Here is a 23,034-nt window from a genome sequence, read left to right on the forward strand (position 1 = left end):
TCAAAATGAATTAATTTTTAGGTTGAAGTTTGATTAATATTTTTTGCTAAAGTAAGCTAATCTCCATACAGTTTATTTTGTGATGCTTTTAAAGGGTAGAAAATTAGATCAATATGATAATGTTCTTCAAATTATGGTCTAAAGCATGCAAGTGAAAGGAATGCCTGTTCATTCCATTGACCAAAAACCAAAGTTGTATGATCTCCTCTTCCAGAAGAAGCAGTTATTTTTATAGAAATAGAGCAGGAAATGTATCTAGCTAGTTTTTTTCCCCTACTGCTTTAGATTTAACTTTGGAATTTCCTTGAATTTCAGTCTATGACAACCTAGTCAAGTTGACGGAAATATGACCATATTTTAATTTTTTCTCTTTTTTCTTGGGGGTGTAAGTATAATTTGGGTTTTACAAGTAGTCTAAGTGGTTTTCTTTAAACAGAATGAAATCAGGAATAAAATCATTGAATTGAATACTGAATACTGCTGAGCACTCTGAGCAAAACATTCACTCTTCCTTGACAACTGAAAATATAGAGTCACTTAGCTTGTTTTTTGTTTTTCCTCTTGTTTTCCAGTCCAGAACAGTTTGTAAATAGCTAAAGAACTTAAAACAGTTGGTGAAGCTGTAGATCACAGAGGTTGCTGAACTTACTTCCCTTTGAGGACTTTGAATGGAGTGGTTATCCCTTCCCAGAAACATGTAATTAATAATGAGGAATAGGCATTCCCTCTTCTAATTTTAGGCTTTTTAGAAGATCACTTTTACCTTTCCCAAGCTTCTTAATCTTGAACTGCATCATTCTCCCCCAGAGCCCCCCCTTGAAATAGGTGCCTTTGCTTAGTAGCATTTCATTTGGTGCTGTCCTTGTTGGGTGGTGGTTTTGCGATGGTGTGTGGTGAGTCGAGCTCATCTTGTAAAATTGTAGATCCAGTTGCAAGAATGCTCAAAAAATTGTGAGATAAGCCCTGTCAGACCAATTACATTTTCAAAATTTTGAGTACTTGAGAAATCTGGTAACTCTGATTTTCTTATTTACAAAGAAAGAATTAATCTGCTTTTATCTCATTGTTCCAGTATGAATGAATGTACTTAGAGGTTGATTAAATATTTTTTCTTCTGACTATGGGAAAGTATGTCCAAATCCTTAAGTAATTACATTCTTAACACAGACATTTCTCATTTTCTTATATTGGCTGCAAAGGCAGGGTAGATTTCAAGCCCCTGTGTTTTTCATTTGTGTGGTGGCAACTTTAAATTGAGTTGTAAGCACTTTGGTCTCTTAACGCTCAACCAGCTAATGTTAGAAATGTTAGAAAGCATAACATTTCAGAGTGGTTTTATTTCATAAAACCCTTTGTATTCTTTGGTGGTTTGAGAGAATATTTGAAATGAAGCACTGAGATTAGCCTGTAGTTTGGAGAAAATGTTTTAACCTAATCTTCAGAACTTGATTTTGGTTGATGAGCAGAAGATAACATGTATACATTTGTGACTTTTCAGTGAAATAAATGAAGTGTACTTAAAGAGTCAGAAAGAAAATCTCTGACCCACTATTATGAACAAGTACTACCTAAAAAGAATGTTGTGAAAATTTAGGAACTTTGAACCACTACACAATTATACTTGCTACATTCTTTTTCTTTTTTCTTGTTTTTCAAAGAGAGGGACTGAGGGAGGGAGGAAGGGGAGGGGTAGAGGGAGAGAGAATCTCAAGCAGGCTCCACACCCAGCACATGAGCCCAGTGCGGGGCTTGATGTCATGACCCTGAGATCATGCCCTGAGCTGAAATCAGGAGTTGGACGTTTAACCGACTGAGCCCCCCAGGAGCGCCCCCTTGCTGTGTTCTCATGTTCATTTCATCTTTGTCCAAGTCTGTTACTGCCAGTAGATTTTGAGTTATCTAGAGGCATGCATTTATTTGTTCATCGTTTAATTCTCAGCAGCTAGCGTCTGCATAGTAAAGATTCATTTCGTGTTCATTGACAATATTTTTGAATGTCAACGTCATTGTTAAATCCAGGCACTGGGTGCAGGTGTCTGTGTATGAATCTGCATAGCTGCATGGAATTTGTCTGTTTTAACCTTTAAAGACTTCTTTTTTTTTTTTAAGATTTTATTTATTTGACAGAGAGAGACACAGCGAGAGCAGGAACACAAGCAGGGGGAGTGGGAGAGGGAGAAGCAGGCCTCCCACTGAGCAGGGAGCCCGATGTGGGGCTCGATCCCAGGACCCTGGGATCATGACCTCAGCCAAAGGCAGACGCTTAACAACTGAGCCACCCAGGCGCCCACCTTTAAAGACTTCTAAGGTGATGCCTGAGTGCCTCCCGCTGCCCCGCCCCCCCAACATTTGAACTTAGCCAGTCATCATTCAGTTCTACCTTAAATTCGAAAATGGTGTCATTTGTATGTTTTGGGTTTGTTTTTTTTTAACTTAAGATGATACGTATATTTTCTTTTTACTAACGTTTTTGGGATTCTCTGCTTTTATGTCCTGCCATCACAATAGACAAAATATACCATAACATTTTTATTACCGTTTCCTTGTTCATAATGGTAGCATTTTTGTATTAAGTACAGAATTTTATTTTATTTTTTAAGATTTTATTTACGTAATCTCTGTACCCATCCTGGGGCTTGAACTCACAGCCCTGAGATCAAAGTTGCATACTAACTGAGCCAGCCAGATAACCCCCAAGTACAGAATTTTAGAAAAATTAAGCTGGAAGAGCCAGAAAATTCTGCAAATGAAGAGCAATGATGGTGGGATGGTTAGATCAACTAGATATTAAAATATAATATCAAGCTTTAATAGTTAAAACCGTGTGGCACTGGCACATGAATAAACAGGTCAGTATATCAAAATAAATAGAAAGTGCTGAAAGAGATCTAAATGTATATGGAAATTTAGTAAGTTATCAGAAAGACATTTAAATCAGTGGGGGAAACCACAGTCCTAAAATGATATTGAGGCCACTTGGTAAACATCTGAAAGATATTAGGTTAGATCCTTTTCTTATACCTTACACCAAAATAAATTCCAGATGGAGCATAAGTGTAAATGTAAAATTATGAAACCATAAAAGTACTAGGAAAAAAACATGAATGTTTTTATAATATTTGAGTGATAGTGACTTTTAAAAATTACATTGCAAAACCTCAGACACCATTTTTAAAAATGATGAGTTTGACCACTTACCAGATTTCCACCTGGTGAAAGAAAATGGCATAGTCAAAAGTCCCATAAACTAGAAAAGTAAAACATATTTTGCAAACTAAGGATGAATTTCCTTAATACATAAAGTTTTTCAAATAGTAAGGTCGGAAATCTAACAACAGAGTGGGCCAACATTATGGGAGAGGAAATACAAATTGCTTTAAACATATGGAAAGCTTTGTGATGCAAATTAAAACCACAATGAAATGCCATTTCTCAGATTGGCAGAGATTGAAAGTTTCGATTGTACACTGTGTTGGTAAGGATGTGGGGAAATGAACACTTGTGTCCATATGTTGCTAATGGAAATGTAAAATGGCACAACTTCTATGGAAAATAGTTTTGTGCTATAAAACATAAAAACCCTGACATGCATCAATTTCAATTCAAGGAATTTATCCTAGACATTATTCACAAATGATAAATGTCCAAGAATATATTTTCCCAAATGGTTATAACCATTTTAAACCTGCAGTATCCATGTTCTACATAGTCCAAATCCTTGCCAGAACTTGTTACTCGGTCTTTTTAATGTTAGCCATTCTGGTGGGCGTTCAGTGATATGTTACGGTTTTAATTGGCATTTCTGGTAACTGATGCTGAATATATTTTCAGGTGCTTATTAGGCATTCATCTATACTTGGTGCCTTTTTTTTAAAAATGGATTTTTTTATACTTGAGTTGTTAAGTTTTTTTTATGTGTTTTGGATACAAATCTGTTTTCCAGTATATGTTTTGTTAATATTTTCTCATAGTCTTTGGCTTGCCTATTTATTTTCTTAAGAGTTTTTTGAGTACAGTATATAATTTTCATGAAGTCCAGTTCATCAGTTGTTTGTTGTTTTTTTTTGTTATGGTTAATGCTTTTTTGTGCACTAATAAATATTTTTATACTCCAGGGTGAAGAAAATTTACTCCTTTTTTTCTCTGTAGAAGTTTTATATCTTCAGCTTTAATGCTTAGCTTTTTTCCCCTCAGCAGATTTCCAAATGCTCTATAACCCAAAACAAAAATAAAGAAGATTTAGACCCATCGCTTTAGACTGCTGGTTTTTCACATTTGTCAACAGGGTCAGCAGCACATCATGCTGCCACTTCCCACCAGTAAAACAATTTCTGAATTAATGGATAGAATGACATTGCTTTTGATAAGATAGATATCATTGAATATCGGGCTTTATTGCACCTACTAATTATGAATTCATCTCTAAAGAATCCTATGTTAGGAATTTTCATGTTGGATGAGTACGTGGACCACCTGGAGCTGCCCCTCATGGATGGCCTTTCCTGCTCCAGGGTCGCCAGGCGTCAGCAATGCCATGAACGGTCTGGGCAGGTCAGGGTCAGGCACCCGAGTTCTAGTCTCCCTCCGGTCATGCTCTCTGTCTTAGCCAGCAAGCATTCCCATTTCATCTAGAATATAGCCCGAAACATGGATTTTGAGGCCTCACGGAATCTATCCCAACCTTCTTTCCATTTCTGCAGTACCCTATTTCCTGTTCCTCGGGGTGATCTCATACCAGGCCCCACTCTGTGTCCTCGTTTATCTTGTTCCCTTCATCTAGATTATTCTCATTCCTTTTCATCCTGCCCTAGACTTAACTCCAGTCATCTGTTAAATCCCCGGTAAAACTCCTCATCCCCCTTGACCTGTCTCCCAGCCCCTCCGGCAGGAGCTGGTTCACATACGCTTTCTTTAGTTATGCTCTCCGCCGTTCACTTGTGGCCTTCTGGATGCTCCGAGTGCTGGGAGGGTGTGGTGTTCCTTGTATATCTGAGTGAGGCTTCATACAGTGACCTGCACAAAGCAGCAGGTTAAAGGGCCTGTCTGATCAAAAGGTATGTAACAGTGCTGGGTCTCTAACAGCAGTACTCTTGGTAGAGGGTTTTGTGCTGGAACGTGTTTTTCAAACTCTGAGGTTGTGACCCACTTGCTGTTTGTAAAAGCAGTATTTATGGTTCAAGAGCATCATTGAAAACTGAAATGGAGTAGGATAGGAAGCAAAAGATTACATAACACGGGGAAGCATTCTGTGTAACAGGTTTGTTTCTGGTTCTTTATTTGCATATATGTTTGCTAGGTGGTGATGTAAAGTGTACTTCTTACTATGGGTTGTACTAAAGAGAGTTGGAAAATACTACTGGATTTTAACCTCCATAATGAATTTTGAATTTCAGAAATTTAAAGAAGAGATATTTGGAATTTTAATTAACTTTGATGCTTCTGAAAATTTTCACTGAATGATTTCCCGTAATTTGTGCCATCCCCTGTTGATTGTCTACCAGATTACCTGTAGGCAAATGATTTTTTTCTTCAGCATCTAGTGTGTAGTCTTCGTTTTAGATTTGGAGTACATAATTGGGTTATAAATATATAAATCATTTTTGCTAAATGGCATTTTTGAAGAAATTTGAGAGGATTATTATCATAGAAGTTTACCTAAAATTTCTGTAATGATTTTTAAACTTCTTTTAATTTACATTTACCAGTTTAGAGTGTTCATGAAAGTTTCTGGACAAAACAGTACTTTTTAATACATCATCATGGAATGAGTATTATCAACTGAGTCCACAAATGAAAACATCCTGAAATTCCATTTTGGAAAAGAAGTTTGCTCCAGATGTAAATTGTGATGCTGTCATACGTGGAAAGATATTTCACTTTGATTTCAAAACTGGGTATTCTCTGCAGTCAGCTCAGCAAAAATCATATATTAAATATTTCTTCAAAAAGAAAGTAGAAACCCGAATCTTCCAGATCAATACAGGCATCACAAGTAGTGATGCATTACTTTTAGAGAGCTTTTGAATCAAGTGTGCATTCTTGGGATGGGGAAGCATTTCCTAGAGTCGCTTAGTATTTACAAGAAAGCTGTTTCTGGTTGACTTTGTTTAAACTGGTGATTAAAACCTTTCCTAGAACTCTGGAGCCTTGTAACCAGGAAGTTACTGTGTTTGTAATGCCTGTGTTTTTGGTTTTTTTATTTTCCTTCACTTCTCTTTAGGGTCAGTATAGACCTTCTGATTTGTTGTGTCCTGAGACGTATGTTTGGGTGCCCATTGAGCAGTGCCTGTCTTCGCTTGATAACTCCAAGTACTGCCGTTTCAACCAGGACCCAGAAGCAGGTATGTTCAGAGCAGAGCTCTGCCAGAAATCGTTGACAGTGTTTTTAGGTTCCATGTATGTGGTTTTTGGCTCTTCATAGGTAGCTTTTTATCTATTGTAGAATGTGCATGAGTGTGTGTGTGTGTGTGTGTGTGTGTTTGTGTGTGTGTGTGTCAGCGTGTGACAGGATGATAACGTGTGCATGCATACAGCACTCTCACTTTGGGAAATAAATGCAGAAACCTCCTGTGCTTCTGCTCCCTACTAACCCATCTTCTTCTATTACTATTGTTATATGCTTTAAGGGCTGATACCACTTTCCATTTCTTTTTACAACTATCACAGTGCATAAAAAAAATTGCTCACTAGATTGTTTAGCTAAGGTAAAGAAGATAGAAATACTGACCAGTTGGACTAAATAAAGTTGTGGAATGGTTTCCTGAGGGCCAACAGGCTGGGATGGGTTTTGTGAAAATGCTTTCTTATTCTTCGTGTGTGTCTGTGTGAGACAATACTTTGTTGACTTTCTTCATACATCTCTGGTGCTTCTCCTTTTTTGTCCCTTCTTCCACCTCCTACGCAGTAGAGCCCTAGCCGTATTTGATCTCCTTAGTGTTCCCCATTTGGATACTCTGTGCACTAGTAGTAGGCACAGACACTAAAAGTATAGCCCCGGGGTCAGACTTCCTGCATTTGCATCCTGGCTCCATCATCGGCCTGTAAATTGTGGCCCTTAGGCAGTTTCATCATCTTCCTGGCCTTCAAAATTAAGATAATGATAGAACCTACCTTCTTGAGCTGTAATGAGGATTAAAGTAAGACAAACATGCTGAGAATAGTCCTGTATTACTGCTGAGTTGGTGGTTGCTAGGCAGAGTAGCCCCCTGGATCCCGTATCCTGTGCCACAGGCTTTCGTCGCATCTGCCTTTATTTGGTCTGATTCTTGTCTCCAAAAAAATGGGCAGTTCTACTCACCTCCCTTTTGTCTAGACCCCCCTCAGTTTACAGCAGTCTCCCTCTACACAGCCCTCCTCACCCTGCCTGCGTTCTGCTGAGGCTTTGTTCATCACCTGTGAGTTGTGATGCTCTCGTGATGGGTTGCATCAAGTTCCCCTGCGTGTTTTTCCTCAGACTGAAGTTCCTGGGTGTTCCTCTGTGTGCTTCACTGAGTTCTGACTCCTCCCAGCCCACCAGAGGAGATGCCTGATGCACCATTAAGAATAAAATATTTTTTATCTAGTCATCTATGGTCTAAGCTTGGAAAAAAATCAGAAAAGAGAAGTGGAAAGACCAGGGGAGGGGAAGGGAGTAAATGGAAAAATCAAATAGGAAGACAAAAGGGACAAGAAAAGAAATGCAGTAATTTCTTCTGTTCTAAGATGTGCATTCCGCCCCCCCCCCCCAGTCAGGCTTTTTCTTACAAAAAAATTGGTTCGTGTTCCATTGTATTTTGGTATCTCCTTGAAAAGCTGTTATGAAATCAAGAGGGGGCACTTCTTACACATGATGATAGCTTAAAATCTGATGAAGATTGGCCTTGGAATCCACCTGACTCCTAGGCCAGGCACCCCAGGGTCACCCCCAGATTTCCTAGGTATTTGGGTTCATAGAGCAAACCATGGTTTTATAGGTCTTGCACCTTCAGTTGTTAATCAGGATTCCATTCTTTGTTTCTAAGTGAAATTACACCTGACTGATCAAACAGATGTGTTGCTTAAAAACAGACCTATTGAATTTGTCAACTAGTGTTTGAGTCAGGCTCAAAAGGAAAAGCAATAATAAGTAGTTTAGAGGAAAGCAGATACTTAATCCACTGTCCCTTCAAAAAAGATTTTTTTCCCCTTCTAGCAAATTTTCTCCAGGGTGGCTCAGAGCCATTCCCTTACGGTGAAAACTGCTAACCATCTTCACTGTATTATTTCATGTTCATATACAGAAATTTGTAAGTTCCTTCCAACTAAATAAAATGATCATGAATTGGTTTCTGACTCCCAAACTTAAGACACAGTTTCACCTTCCCCTTTTTCTTTCTTTTCTGATCTGTTTTAAAGTTTCCTTCTTTTATATAATACCTGGAAAATAAGGCCATCACAGGCTTTCCCTGTTCTATAAAGTTGAAAAGGTAACTGAATACTTTCCATGCACTGAATGGACATTCAAGTAGAGATTCATTCATGTTAATAGGTTCTAAATTTATTTTCGAAAGTAAGTATAAATGAGCATTTCATGGCAAAATTTGAAGTCTCGTTTCGATGGTGTGACCGTGGTGAGTGAAGAGTATGTAGTATGCTCTCCTCCTTTAATCTATTAAATTACTTTTCTTACGGCACAAGCTTTAGCTCTTAATATTCATTGTTTAGAATTCATTTACAAAAGTCAGAGGAGTAAATTTCTCCAAGAACAGTGCTTCAAAGAAAAGGAAGATCCTTTTCCATATGCTGAATCTTTGCAACTTTCAAGAGAACACCCCCATACAGTTTTATCAGTATTGAATATCACAGTCCAGACACTATTTGAAATCAGACTTCTATCCTGTGGTTTTAGGAAATTAAAATGCAGTTACATGCTGGAGTGTATTGAGCATGCTGTGAAACATGGTCATTTGAGATTTAAATGGCAATCTGTGAGAAACTGTTCTCTTCTCTTGGGCCAGTTTTACTCTTACGTGACCCAAACTCTGACTCAGACAAAATACAGAGCTTAATATGGACACCATTGTTAGTCGGCATGGCGCTTTTTTTCCCCCACTAAATCTTGTTTCTTCTCCCAGCTTTTCAGTAGTTAAATTGCTCTACAGAAGGCACAACTGATCACCACAGGTCCCTCTAAAACAAAGCTTGGCTACAAGGTGCATGGGGGCCACTTGTAAGAAAAATTACATTTCCCTCTATCCTGAATTGATGTAAGCCTCTGGAAACCCTATTCCTCCCTGCCCTTGACCTCCCCCTCCCCCACCTCCCACATTTTGGAGGTTTGGGTTATATGGTTATTTACTTAACTAGGAAGTCTGCAGAATGATAAAAACCTGTTGTATTTACTGCTTTACTGTATGGTGGGGGGGGGGGGGAGGGAGGGGCTGACAAACAAGCCACCTGAAAAATTCTAAAGACGTCCCTTTGTTCACGAATCGGTCTTTTGTTTTTGAATTCAGGACCTCTGCTGACTCTAAAGAAAGGATTTTAGAGGGTTCTCACTTGATTTTTAAGTAAAAATCTGTTAGATTGCTTATTAAATTGATAGTTGGATATGTATAGAATTCAAAAATTCTTCATCACAGTTACATTTTGCTTTTCTTGTTTTAAATTATCTTTTAAAAATGTTTACTGCGAATAGTAGTAGATTTATCCAAATGCAATAAAACCGCTGGTAAGAAGAAATTGAAATGACCCTCCCATCTCTCTATACAGCAGTAATCACTGTCAGTGTTTTTATGCTCTCCATCTGATCTTTTTTTCTCTGCATACCTCTGTGTACATTTTTTTAAAAAACAGAGCAGGAGTCATCCTTCACACTTTTGTTTTTGTTTTTACTGAATGCTCTGTGTTGCTTCTTCCTTTTAGTAAGGGAAAAAACTACTTGACCACTGATCTGGGGTTTCAGCAGATAAATGCCAGTAATTGGGCGATAGGCTGTGTCCAACACAGATATTTACAGACGGCATTGACAGAGTAAACCAGGTGTTTTGGAGTTGGTTTTAGAACCACGATAAATTATGATTTGATTTGACTCTTAATGTTGTGCAGGTGCTGTACTATTGTTGGTAGTAAAATCCTTTTGCTTCCAGATTTATAACAAACGACAACTTCACCGAGCATATATTATTTTCAAGTATCATCCTGTGGTTTCTCCTGGGTGACCTCAGTTGATCCTCAGAACGTGATGGAATTTTTCGGCACTGACCCCCTCAGATATCATTTATTGGGAAAAATACTTGTTTTTAATCAGAGATTTAAAATAATTTTAGTTCAAATATTGCTCTCTCATTTTTATAAGTAGCTATTTTTAGTATTGACTTCAAAGGAGCTAACTAGAATGGTCTTTATTCTGTCTCTACTGGTAATTACAGCTATATAGTCATTTTTACCACAGATTAGTCTAGATTTCACTCCCTTTTCTGTACATACTTTGAAATGTTTGTAAGAAATTTTCTAATTTGTTTAAGTCATAATATTAGTAAGGTTATTGAATTTAAATTTACCATAAAAATAATGGCATCTAATTTTATCTTAGTGCTTTATGCATTTGCCCAGGTTAGAGAATTTCTAGGACATTTTACCTCTTCCCAGCCAGTTAATGAAAATCCAAGTGTAAGGAGCTTTCTTCTGGTTTGAACCCCTGAAGTTCCAAGGCTCTAGTCTGTTATTTTATGTTGTTTCATTTGTCTCTTTACTCCATTCTTCTTTCTTGCCGGCATGGTTCCCTGGAATTTTTCTATACTTTTGTAGTCTCTGTCACATATGCCCATGGAAAAAGCAAGTCCCACTCTGACCGTGTGTGAAATAATCAGGTTCAGAAAGAGCTCTGACCTATATTTGCTCACCTGGTTTCTCCAAGCCTGGTATCACTTCCTGAATACTGTGTTCATGGTCCCTCAAAAGGGCATACCTTAGCCACAGGGTCACCCTGATCACTGGGAAATAATACATAATGAGAAGACAGATTTACCAGAACTTCCAAGGGCCCCTAAAAATGTGCTGCAGTGGTAACTTATAATTATAAGTGGACAGTGTCTTTCTTTATTATAGGTATAGAATTAAGCTGGCTTTGAGGTTGACCTACCTACTTTGATAGTGATTGTTGGATACTTAGGAAACATACATTCTTTGTTGCCAGTAAAGATGGTGGTCCTGGGATGTGTAGCCAGGTGGAGAAAGAACCATTGTCTTTGGAAAAGTGGCTTTTATATTTGGTGACTCTGGAGATGTGTTTTGATGTGGAAAATATAAAAAGTTACAGTCTTTTTTTTTTTTTTTTTTTTTAAGATTTTATTTGTCAGAGAGAGCACAGGCAGGGGAAGCGGCAGGCAGAGGGAGAAGCAGGCTTCCCGCTGAGCAGGGAGCCCGGTGCAAGGCTTGATCCCAGGACCCTGGGATCACGACCTGAGCCCAAGGCAGATGCTTAACCAACTGAGCCACCCAGGCGCCCCAAAAGTTACGGTCTTCTAATTTTTCAGTTTACTCTCTATCCACATGAAAATATGACTTCATTATGTTATTTCTGTCTTTTCCCACTTAACCTGTTTTTCAGGTGTTAGTGTAGCACTTTCTTATCCAGGTGTTAGTGTAGCACTAATACGAAGCTACACTACATACACTGCACTGATAGGACTCCTCTCCTGTTGTAAAAATTAGAAACTCCGTTTCCCTAGTTGACATGGTATTTTCATGAGGACGGTAAGGAGCAAGAAACAAGGCTTTCCTATGGTATTTGTGAATACCACTGAAGTAGTATGACATTTTAGTATTTGCATTTTCTACTGAAAAATGTGCAACGGACTTACTGAGGTAAACTTCAACAGTTGCAACTACTGTTCTCATTTTTGAGTATCTTAGAGCCAGTCTTACATGAGAGAAATTTTAAAAATACTGCTTCACAAATTTCTACCAGCCAGTCTTTGCTCAGAAAGACATGCATGAGCAGTGAGCCAATGACTGAAAATTGCCAGAGCCCTCGCCGGAGGCAGACTGAAATAGTTCTGAAAAAGTTTGAAGCAGACTTGAGGTTTCCATTTAGCTGTTCAGGAAATATTTCTCTGATCCCCTTCTGTTTTCTTATGGAATAAATTTTTTAAGTAAATAATTCCCTTTTATGATCACCCAGTTTTTAATTTAATTAATCCTGTAATAAATAATAATCATTTTGAAATCATTCCGTCCAGCAAGCTGGAAACAATCATGATGCTTCAGAACATGTCTATAAAATGCTCGTTCAGCCTGTCTCTACTGTGTGGCATCTTGCAGTGCTGCTTTGTTTGTTTGTTTGAATAAAAAACTGACATTTTTCTATATAATGAAGAGGTTGTCCAAAATATCAGGTAAAGAACAAAAATAAAGCCCATATCTGTTGTCTCAGTGCTGGATGAATGATGATGTCCTGTTGAACGTGAGCCATCATCAATTTTAAGTCCTTTATTTGATGTACTACTAAGGGAAAATGTTGCTAATTAGACTATGACTCCATCAGTTGTAAGATGCGTCTAGGTTTCAGAAATGTCAGAATGTGTAAAAATGTGAATCTTAACATAGAGGAGGTGTGGTTCAGTCTGCACCATAATACCTGGAGCAACTACAGAGTATTTAAAAGACTTGTTTTTATTTGTTAGGAAGCTTTGTGGCATCTTAATTCTAGGCATTAAATATATTATAAATAGAGTATATACTTATGTATCGGAGCTGGAAGGCATGGATTTCACATGTTTTTTTATAAAAATAAGATTACTGTCATTGATATATGATAACAATAGAATTCTTTTAATACTCTGAACTAGGTACCTTACAGATTTTTGAGAAGACATGTAACTCCTTCACAGGGATACTTTATTGTAATGAAAGTAAAATTTATTACTACCCAAAGAGCATTGAAATTCTTTAAGCATTGATGATTTCTGCACATTCTGATTTTAAACAAATTTTAAAAATATAAAAATTTGATGTGATAAAAGTAGAGAATTTATAATCTTTGCTTAGCCAATAAATTGAATGATCTCTGACAATTGATGGAATGATTAAAGATTAAATGAGGAAAGAAGGGGCAAAAGATCATATCCCAGAATGTCAATCAAGCTTATCATCAGCCCTAAATAATGTGCAATTAATTGAATGTTTTCCTACCTTGTGAATTACCAGTAAATATTCTTGATTTAACAACTTGTGCCTCTCTAGTAACAGAACATGAATCATTAGCTTAATTGAAAAAAAATCTTGAAGGATACTTGGTGCTATATTTTGCTGTATTTTGGAACCTGCATCATTTGCTAGTCATAATACAGTGTCTACTATCTATTGGAGGAACTGACCCAAAGACAAACATAACAATCCAGAGGTTTCTTATATCATTCACACCCAGCTTCAATATAAGAATGAAGTCTCTGCCTTTGTCTGAAAGGTATTTTTAAACTGTTTAGATTCTCTTTTCTATCTGTTAATATTCAGTCTCTCAGCAGAAAAATAAGCAAGCTATAAAATGAAGGTATGAGAAGATCTCTTTATTTTATAAGTGTTCTTTTATATGATGCTAGCAAAATGTTTTTAATATAAACGTGGAAACTGGGGTAGAATTCCTTTTCTTGTAAGAAATGTAATTTCCTAGCTGCCATTCATTTGAAATAGACATCATTTATGGAAGACTTGACTTGTTTATGCTTCTGCCGAGTGTTCACTGATATTAAAATGAAATTTGTCTGAAAATAGGAAAGCCCCTATCAAAATAAGAAAACAAGAGTCAAAATTCTGATGCGAAGAGACACTTAGCCTGCTTTCCCTCCAGCAGCAGATCCTGAAACATGGGCTTGCATTCCCGGGAGCAGGAATGGGGACTGGAGAGAGTGAACTAGGGAAGGAAAGAGGAAAAGATAACAATGGTATATGTGCACGGTACAGACCAGCACTGCAGTGACTGGAGTTCAGTCCCTTGAGAAACCGTCAGGGATGTCTCAGAATTGGCTGCCTGAAGGACAGGAAGACGTATGTGTCCCCTGGCTTTCACTGTCCCCTGGCTGATGACGGTCTCACTGGGTGTTAATGTCTCTGCATTTTGCATTTGCACTTGTCCAAGTGGAGATCAGGCTGCTGCATCTGAAAGGGAGGAAGCAAGACAGACCTTGCCCATCTACCCTTCATAGAACCCGTGCACTGTAGTCATGGCGTGAGTCACAGATAGGGCCTGGGGGATAAGTGGCAATGTCCAAGCAGTGTCTAATGTAGAAGAAGTACTGAGATGGCATGTCCCTAGTGTCAGCTGACCATGTCTGTTGCATTGGGGCAGATAGAGTAAGGACCACAAACATGAGAAAGTAGTGGACTTTAGGGGAAAAAAAATAAGCTAGTTCAATTTGAAATAGTTGGAGGAGCCGGCCAAGAATTAGAAGAAAAAATATGAAGAATTCATAAAATCATTCATTCAAGTATTTATCCAGCCAGTATTATGCTTTATGATGGAGATGTAAATTACTCATCCCAGCCCTCCAGGAGCTTAGTGGAGGATGCAGACAGTTCCCCAGCAGTTTAGTGAATTGTAGCCTCCTGTGCATCGGCTCTCACAACGGGAGACAGAGCCGATTGGAGGAGATAGAAGATGCAGTTAGTCCACATGGAGGGTGCTCAGCCCAGTTTTGGACAGGGTGTGGGAGGGCAGGGAATGCTTCTCAGATGAAGTGATCTGTTAGAATTTGTAAAGGGAGGGAATGCAAGAACTTCGGGGAATGCAAGAGCATATTCAGAAGGGCGCAGGAAGCACAGCTAGAGTTTGGGGGCCGGTGTGCTGGTCTAGATGGGGGAGATGCAGCTGGCTAGTGAAGAACTTTGCTAATCATTATAAGGACTACCGATGTTTCTCTTGAAAACACTGGAAGGCCAGGAAAGGGTTTTAAAAAGTACCAGAGTGACATCAGCAGTTCTGTCATTTCTACTGCACATGTGGAGAATGACCAGGACTCAGTTAAGACTGGCGGTAGGAAGACTAATGAGGGTTTTGCATATGGTACTCTAAGCAGGGATGATGGTGGCCTGGACTAGGGTGGTAACAATTGGGACTGGGACGGGAGTGAACAGATGCTAAGGATATTCAGGAGCTGGGGTACACAGAACTGGCCAGTTAATTGTAGGGTGAAGGAAGAGAGTTGTTTAGATTCTGACACGAACAGAGTTAATGTTGACTCTTCATTTCTGAAATGAGGAACATGGAAGGAGGAGCTGATTTGGGGGAGAAGGAGAGGACTGGTGAGTGCAGCTTGGACATGCTCAGTTGCAGGTGTTTGGAGACATGAGCAGTGGTGTCGCAGAGGCAGCTGGCCATACAGACCTGACACTGATGAAGGACCTGGGAAGGAGGCACTGGCGTGTGCACAGGAGCCTCACGAGGGAGTGCGGTTGTTTGCAGTGAAGAGCAGTGGTCCGAGGCGGGAACCCTGAGGAACCGCCCCCTCCCCCCCATGGAATAACTGAGCAGATGAAGAAAAGCCCCATTAGAGACCAGAGAGGTCAGGAGGAGCCAAGAGAGTGGAGGGTCATAGAAGTTACAGGAAGCATATTCAAGAGGTAGGGGGCAGTAGCAGCATCTGATTCTGCTGACAGGGCTTGAGAAGCACCTTTGGAGGATCTCAGCAAGAACTGTCTTGGCTCAGGGGAGAATGAAATAGTGTCAAGGCTTAAAAACTGAGTAGAAGGGGCGCCTGGGTGGCTCAGTCGGTTAAGCGTCTGCCTTTGGCTCAGGTCATGATCGCAGGGTCCCCGGATCACGCCCCGCATTGGGCTCCCCACTCAGCAGGGAGTCTACTTCTCCCTCTTCTGCCTGTCTCCCTGCCCCTTCTCTCTCTGTCTGTCTCTCTCTCCCTCAAGTAAATAAATAAAATCTTGAAAAAAAGCAACAAAGTACAAGTTAAGAAGGTGACATAATCAAATTTGAATTTTGAAGACACTAGTCAGAAAGGTAAATCTGATGACAGAAGGCCTTCAAAACTGAGAGAGACTTGAGCATTTTGAAAGGGAGTTAGGGCAGAGAGAGATTAGGGATAACAGAAGAGGGGTGGAAATCAATATATCAGGGTCTCTGGCATGAAGCACAAGAAAAATCAAGCACACAGATGGGAAGATGAGCCTTAGATAGTAAGGCCCCTTTGTCTGTTGTAGGAGAGGGTGAGGAAAGGCTCAGTGCAAGTGAAGATAAATAGATGGGGGCAGCAGGTTGAACGCCTTCTCATCCGATGCCTTTTGTTTTGCATCTAAAGTAGATACTAGTGACGGGGTTGGTGGCAGGATAACGGGAGACAGAGCCGATTGCCAGTCCTTGTCAAAATCAGTGAGGGTGAGGGGTGCCGGGCTGGCTCTGTTGGAAGAGCATGTGCTTCTTGATCTCAGGGTCGTGAGTTTGAGTCCCATGGTGGGGGGGTGGGGGCGGTAGAGATTACTTAAATAAAACTTAAAAAAAATCAGCGAGGGTGATTGTGTAGATGGGATGTTTCTCCAGCGGCCTAGAGAAGGCAGACAGTTTTCTTGTTGTCAGGCTGTTGCCATGAAAGGACAAGGAAATGGTTGAAATATGGTAGTGGCATCTGAATTCAGTTAGAAAGGAACCGAAAATGGGACAAATGGAGGAAAATGTCATAGAAAGGGTCACAGGACGGGTCGTCTCTGAAAACCAGGGTGACGGGCTGGCTGAACCAGCCACAACGATAGGAAATGGCATCCAGAGAAGAAAGAGTATCCGATTTTACAGTTTCGGAGGCTTGGCAAGCTGTGGCCTGGGGCTTGGGGAGCTAAAGTAGAATTAAGATTGGCTTGTTAAAGAAGACTGAAGTAACCAGGATGACAGCCGCATTTGGTACCACATTGTGTAGCAGAGATAGACCTGCCAGAAATTTCCATCCCCTGGTGCCATTTAGATGTAAGAGTAGTGATGTCCCTAAATGAAGCCCCTTTTCATTTACCAAATAATGCTAAGACTGCTAGCCCCCAATAACGTCAGTACTGCATGAAGTGCCTCCTGTGCATCAGTATGTGATAGAGAATAAATAGAGTACTGTTTTTTAGAAAAACCTCATTTTGTATAGATAGTGATCTTGAGGGCATCTTGTTTGCTTTTTTTTTTCACAATTTTAACTACAACTCAGAAAAAATACAATTTGTATCTCCACCTAGTACACAGCAGTTGTACACATGCATGTGTGCAAGTATTGTGTCTATCTGTATAGATAACGAAATTGAAACCAGAGTTTCATGAAATAGTATTTATCCTCATTAGATGTGATACATTTGCTTTACTATTTTATATGTTAAAAAAAAAAGCTGTCTTGACCCACTATATTGATTTCACAACCCACTAAAAAACGACAACTTGCAGTTTTTGAAGACTGGTTTATCTCAGCTTTTAAAGATTTATATATTAAGTTTTCAAATTTGTGGGTATACTGGTATCAGCTGTTGAATAGTAAGTTCCAGGTGCCTGTGAGCATGATTTTCGTTTGCATGAAAGGCAATGCCAAGGTTCACTTTAATTTTAGAAATTATTATTCATTACAGTGATAGTCTATTCAAGTAACGTTTTTTTCTTTAGACATTTAAACTCAGATTATAAATCTTATTTTCAGTGTGCAAGTTTTGCACATTTTGGCAATCATTTTTAAGGTGCTCTTGAATAATGTTTGCATTTATAAAATGCTAACTAAATTTCTTTCAACATTTTTAAACTTCTTTTATAAATGTAATGTACTCAGTTTCCCTCTTAATTCAGTTGTCTGATAAAATACTCATATAAATGTAATAAATTTATAGATGTAACAAACCTAAATTTTTACTTAGTTTGGAAGTCACAAGTCTAAATCAGTTATTTAACTATGCATTTCCTGTTGGAGACATAAATTATTGTTTACGTAGAAAATTTTCAGAAGTGTACTAATCAACTACTGGAACTAGTAAATAAATTTTAGCAAGGTAGCAGGATGTGAGGCTTATATACAAAAATCAGTTGTATTTTTTTATTATGTTATGTTAATCATCATACATTACATCATTAGTTTTTGATTAGTGTTCCATGATACATTGTTTGCATATAACACCCAGTGCTCCATGCAGTACATGCCCTCTTTAATAACCATCACCAGGCTAACCCATCCCCCCACACCCCTCACCCTCAGTGTTCATAGTCTTTCATGGTTTGTCTCCCCCTCCGATTCCCCTCCTTCAGTTTTCCCTTCCTGCTATCTTCTTTTTCTTTTTAACATATAATGTATTATGCGTTTCAATGCTACAGGTCTGTGATTCAACAGTCTTACACAATTCATAGCACTCAACATAGCACATACCCTCCACAATGTCTGTCACCCAGCCACCTCATCCCTCCCACCCCCCACCACTCCAGCAACCCTCAGTTTGTTTCCTGAGATTAAGAATTCCTCATATCAGTGAGGTCATACGATACATATTTTTCTCTGATTGACTTATTTCACTCAGCATAATACCCTCCAGTTCCATCCATGTTGTTGCAAATGGCAAGATTTCATTCCTTTTTTTTTTAAGATTTTATTTATTTATTTGAGAGAGAGAATGAGAGAGAGCATGAGAGGGTAGAGGGTCAGAGGGAGAAGCAGACTCCCCGCCGAGCAGGGAGCCTGATGCGGGACCCGATCCTGGGACTCCAGGATCACTACCTGAGCCAAAGGCAGTCGCTCAACCAACTGAGCCACCCAGGCGCCGGCTGCATAATATTCCACTGTGTATATATACCACATCTTCTTTAGCCATTCATCTGTCGATGGACATCTTGGCTCTTTCCACAGTTTGGCTCTTGTGGATATTGCTGCTATAAACATCGGGGTGCATGTACCCCTTCGGATCCTTACATTTGTAACTTTGGGGTAAATACCCAGTAGTGCAATTGCTGGATCGTATGTTGGCTCTATTTTCAACTTTTTGAGGAACCTCCATACTGTTTTCCAGAGTGGCTGCACCAGCTCACATTCCCACCAACAGTGTAGGAGGGTTCCCCTTTCTCCGTATCCCCACAATCATCTGTCGTTTCCTGACTTGTTAATTTTAGCCATTCTGACTGATGTGAGGTGGTATCTCATTGAGGTTTTGATTTGGATTTCCCTGATGCTGAGCGATGTTGAGCACTTTTTCATGTGTCTGTTGGCCATTTGGATGTCTTCTTTGGAAAACTGTCTGTTCATGTCTTCTGCCCATTTCTTGATTGGATTATTTGTTCTTTGGGTGTTGAGTTTGATAAGTTCTTTATAGATTTTGGAGACTAGCCCTTTATCTGATATGTCATTTGCAAATATCTTCTCCCATTCTGTCGGTTGTCTTTTGGTTTTGCGGACTGTTTCTTTTGCTGTGCAAAAGCTTCTTATCTTGATGAAGTCCCAATAGTTCATTTTTGCCCTTGCTTCCCTTGCCTTTGCAATATTTCTAGGAAGAAGTTGCTGTGGCTGAGGTCGAAGAGGTTGCTGCCTGTGTTCTCCTTTAGGATTTTGATGGACTTCTGTCTCACATCTAGGTCTTTCAACCATTTGGAGTCTATTTTTGTGTGTGGTGTAAGGAAATGGTCCAGTTTCATTCTTCTGCATGTGGCTGTCCGATTTTCCCAACACCATTTGTTGAAGAGACTTTTTTCCACTGGACATTCTTTCCTGCTTTGTCGAAGATGAGTTGACCATAGAGTTGAGGGTCCATTTCTGGGCTCTCGATTCTGTTCCAGTGATCTATGTGTCTGTTTTTGTGCCAGTACCATACTGTCTTGATGATGACAGCTTTGTGATAGAGCTTGAAGTCCGGAATTGTGATGCCACCATCTTTGCTTTTCTTTTTCAACATTCCTCTGGCTATTTGGGGTCTTTTCTGGTTCCATACAAATTTTAGGATTATTTGTTCCATTTCTTTAAAAAAAGTGGATGGTATTTTGATAGGGATTGCTTTGAGTGTGTAGATTGCTCTAGGTAGCATTGACATCTTCACAATATTTGTTCATCCAGTCCATGAGCATGGAACATTTTTCCATTTCTTTGTGTCTTCCTCAGTTTCTTTCGTGAGTATTTTATAATTTTCTGAGTACAGATTCTTTGCCTCTTTGGTTAGATTTATTCCTAGGTATCTTATGGTTTTGGGTGCAATTGTAAATGAGATTGACTCCTTAATTTCTCTTTCTTCTGTCTTGTTGGTGTATAGGAATGCCACTGATTTCTGTGCATTGATTTTATATCCTGCCACTTGACTGAATTCCTGTATGAGTTCTAGCAGTTTTGGGGTGGAGTCTTTTGGGTTTTCCACATAAAGTATCCTATCATCTGCAAAGGAAAACTTCCAAACTTGTTTTATGAGGCCACCATTACCTTGATCCCCAAACCAGACAAAGACCTCATCGAAAAGGAGAATTACAGACCAATATCCTTGAGGAACATGGATGCAAAAATTCTCACCAAAATACTAGCCAATAGGGTCCAACAGTACATTAAAAGGATTATTCACCATGACCAAGTGGGATTTATCCCTGGGCTACAAGGTTGGTTCAACATCCGCAAATCAATCAGTGTGATATAATACATTAATAAAAGAAAGAACAAGAACCATATGATCCTCTCAATAGATGCAGAAAAAGCATTTGACAAAGTACAGCATCCTTTTTTGATCAAAACTCTTCAGAGTATAGGGATAGAAGGTACATACCTCAATATCATAAAAGCCATCTATGAAAAACACACAGCGAATATCATTCTCAATGGAGAAAAACTGAGAGCTTTCCCCCTAAGGTCAGGAACACGGCAGGGATGTCCACTATCACCACTGCTGTTCAACATAGTATTAGAAGTCCTAGCCACAGCAATCAGACAACAAAAAGAAATAAAAGGCATTCAAATTGGCAAAGAAGAAGTCAAACTCTCTTTGCAGATGAAAAATCAATTGTATTTTTACATATTAGCAACAAACAATTGGAAAATGAATTTTTTTTAAAAAATCTACTTACAGTAGCATAAAAGAGTATTCACTACTTAGATATATATATTTATCAAGACTACTGCAAGACTGGGAACTACAAAGCATTCTTCAGAGACCTAAACAATGAAGAGATTTGCCACGTGGACTGAAGATTGAACATTTATTGTTAAGATGACAAATGAAATCATGAGAGTGATCTGTTTATTATTCTAATGGACCCAGTTCAATCAAACATTATAAGTACCAAAAATGGCAAATATGCTTAGATTCCTCCACACCATTATTAGTACCATAGCATTTATTCTCAAACATTTTCCTTCTTAATTCAGTTTTTCCAGGCTGAAAGACACACCGGAGCCTATATACAGTGCCATTTCAGTGACTTGGTATCCCAAAGAGGTGGACACATAACCCATGACCAAGTGTTTGCGTTACTTAAGCCCAGAAGGTTATATCTTGACTGTCATGTGCATTGCATTTATGTCTTAAGATACATCATTGATTCCTAACTAACAGAAAGATCTTTAAGCAGATAGTATTGGTATTGTCATGTTGATCTACATACTGACTACATTGTCGTGTTCATAGGATCACTCAAATTAAGAGTTGAATCATATTATATTCAGTTGAATTTTTAGTATCTTTCTTAGCATTTTCTGATTTTTTCATTAACAACTTCCAAAATGAGTCTATTAACTTTATACTTAATACTTAACCATTACTACCGTAGAATAGCAGGTAACTGGAGTGTGAATGCCAAGTAACATATTTAAAGTAGAAATAGAAAGACAATGGCTCTAGTTTTGTCACACATTAGCTTTGTCACTTTAGGCAGGTCACAAGTTCTCAGCCTTAGTTTCATTATCTGTGAAGTGGGAAATTCAGACTGCATAAAGTTAATAATCCTAGTATGGTTTTTTAAAATTTTTTAGGTTTTTATTTAAATTTCCAATTAGTTAACATACAGTGTTATATTAGTTTCAGGTACACAATGTAGTGATTCAACACTTCCATACATCACCCGGTGCCCATCACAAGTGCCCTCCTTAATCCCCATCACCTACTTCACCCATCTCCCCCCACCCACCTCCCTCTGGTAACATCATTTTGTTGTCTATAGTTAAGAATCTGTTTCTTGGTTTGCCTCTCTTTTTTTCCCTTTGCTTGTTTATTTTGTTTCTTAAATTCCACATATGAATGAAATCATATAGTATTTTTCTCTGCCTGACTTACTTTGCTTAGTATAATACTCTCCAGCTCCATCTGTGTCATTCCAAGTGATAAGATTCCATTCTTTTTTATGACTGAGTAATATTGCAATGTGGTAGATGTATACATGCATGCACACACGCACACACACACATTTTATTTATCCCTTCATCAGTTGATGGACACTTGCACTGTTTCCACAAATTGGCCATTATAATATTGCAGTGTGTGTGTGTGTGTGTGTGTGTGTGTGTGTGTGTACATGGCAGATGTACTGTGTAGATACATCTACCATACACCACATTTTCTTTATCCATTTATCAGTTGATGGACACTTGGGCTGTTTCCACAATTTCACTATTGTAGATAATGCTGCTTTAAACATCAGGGTGCATGTATCCCTTTGAATTAGTATTTTTGTATTCTTTAGATAAATACCTAGTGGTGCAATTGCTGGATCATAGGGTAGTTCTATTTTTAAGGAACTATTTTTAGTTCTGTTTTTGAGGAGCCACTATACTGTTTTCCAGAGTGGCTGCACCAGTTTGCATTCCCACCAACATACACAAAGATAATTTCAAAATGGATTGAAGACCTAAATGTGAGACTTGAAACCGTAAAAATCCTAGAAGAGAACAGAGACAGTAACTTCTTTGACTTTGGCCATAGCAGCTTCTTTCTAGATGCCTCCCGAGGCAAGGAAAACAAAAGCAAAAATAAACTGTTGGGACTTTATCAAAATAAAAAGCTTCTGCAAGCGAAGGAAACAATCAGCAAAACTAGTAGGCAACCTCTGGAATGGGAGAAGATATTTGCAAATGACATATCCGATAAAGGCTTAGTGTCCAAAATATATAA

General features: G+C 38.8%; 1 protein-coding gene across 12 annotated transcripts in view; it reads left to right on the forward strand.

The window, feature by feature from the left end:
• The window catches only part of ATE1 (arginyltransferase 1), a 182,461-nt gene that overhangs the window by 126,361 nt on the left and 33,066 nt on the right, over positions 1-23,034 (forward strand). For all 12 annotated transcript variants that reach the window (XM_073904082.1, XM_073904083.1, XM_073904086.1 and 9 more), the window contains one exon: positions 6,221-6,341. In XM_073904082.1, coding sequence (XP_073760183.1) covers positions 6,221-6,341 — 121 coding nt within the window. The remainder of the gene's footprint in view (positions 1-6,220; positions 6,342-23,034) is intronic.

Source organism: Callorhinus ursinus, unplaced genomic scaffold, assembly GCF_003265705.2.
Source record: "Callorhinus ursinus isolate GAN/ISIS: 27379988/994484 unplaced genomic scaffold, GSC_fseal_2.0 scaffold20, whole genome shotgun sequence".
Taxonomy (NCBI): domain Eukaryota; kingdom Metazoa; phylum Chordata; class Mammalia; order Carnivora; family Otariidae; genus Callorhinus; species Callorhinus ursinus.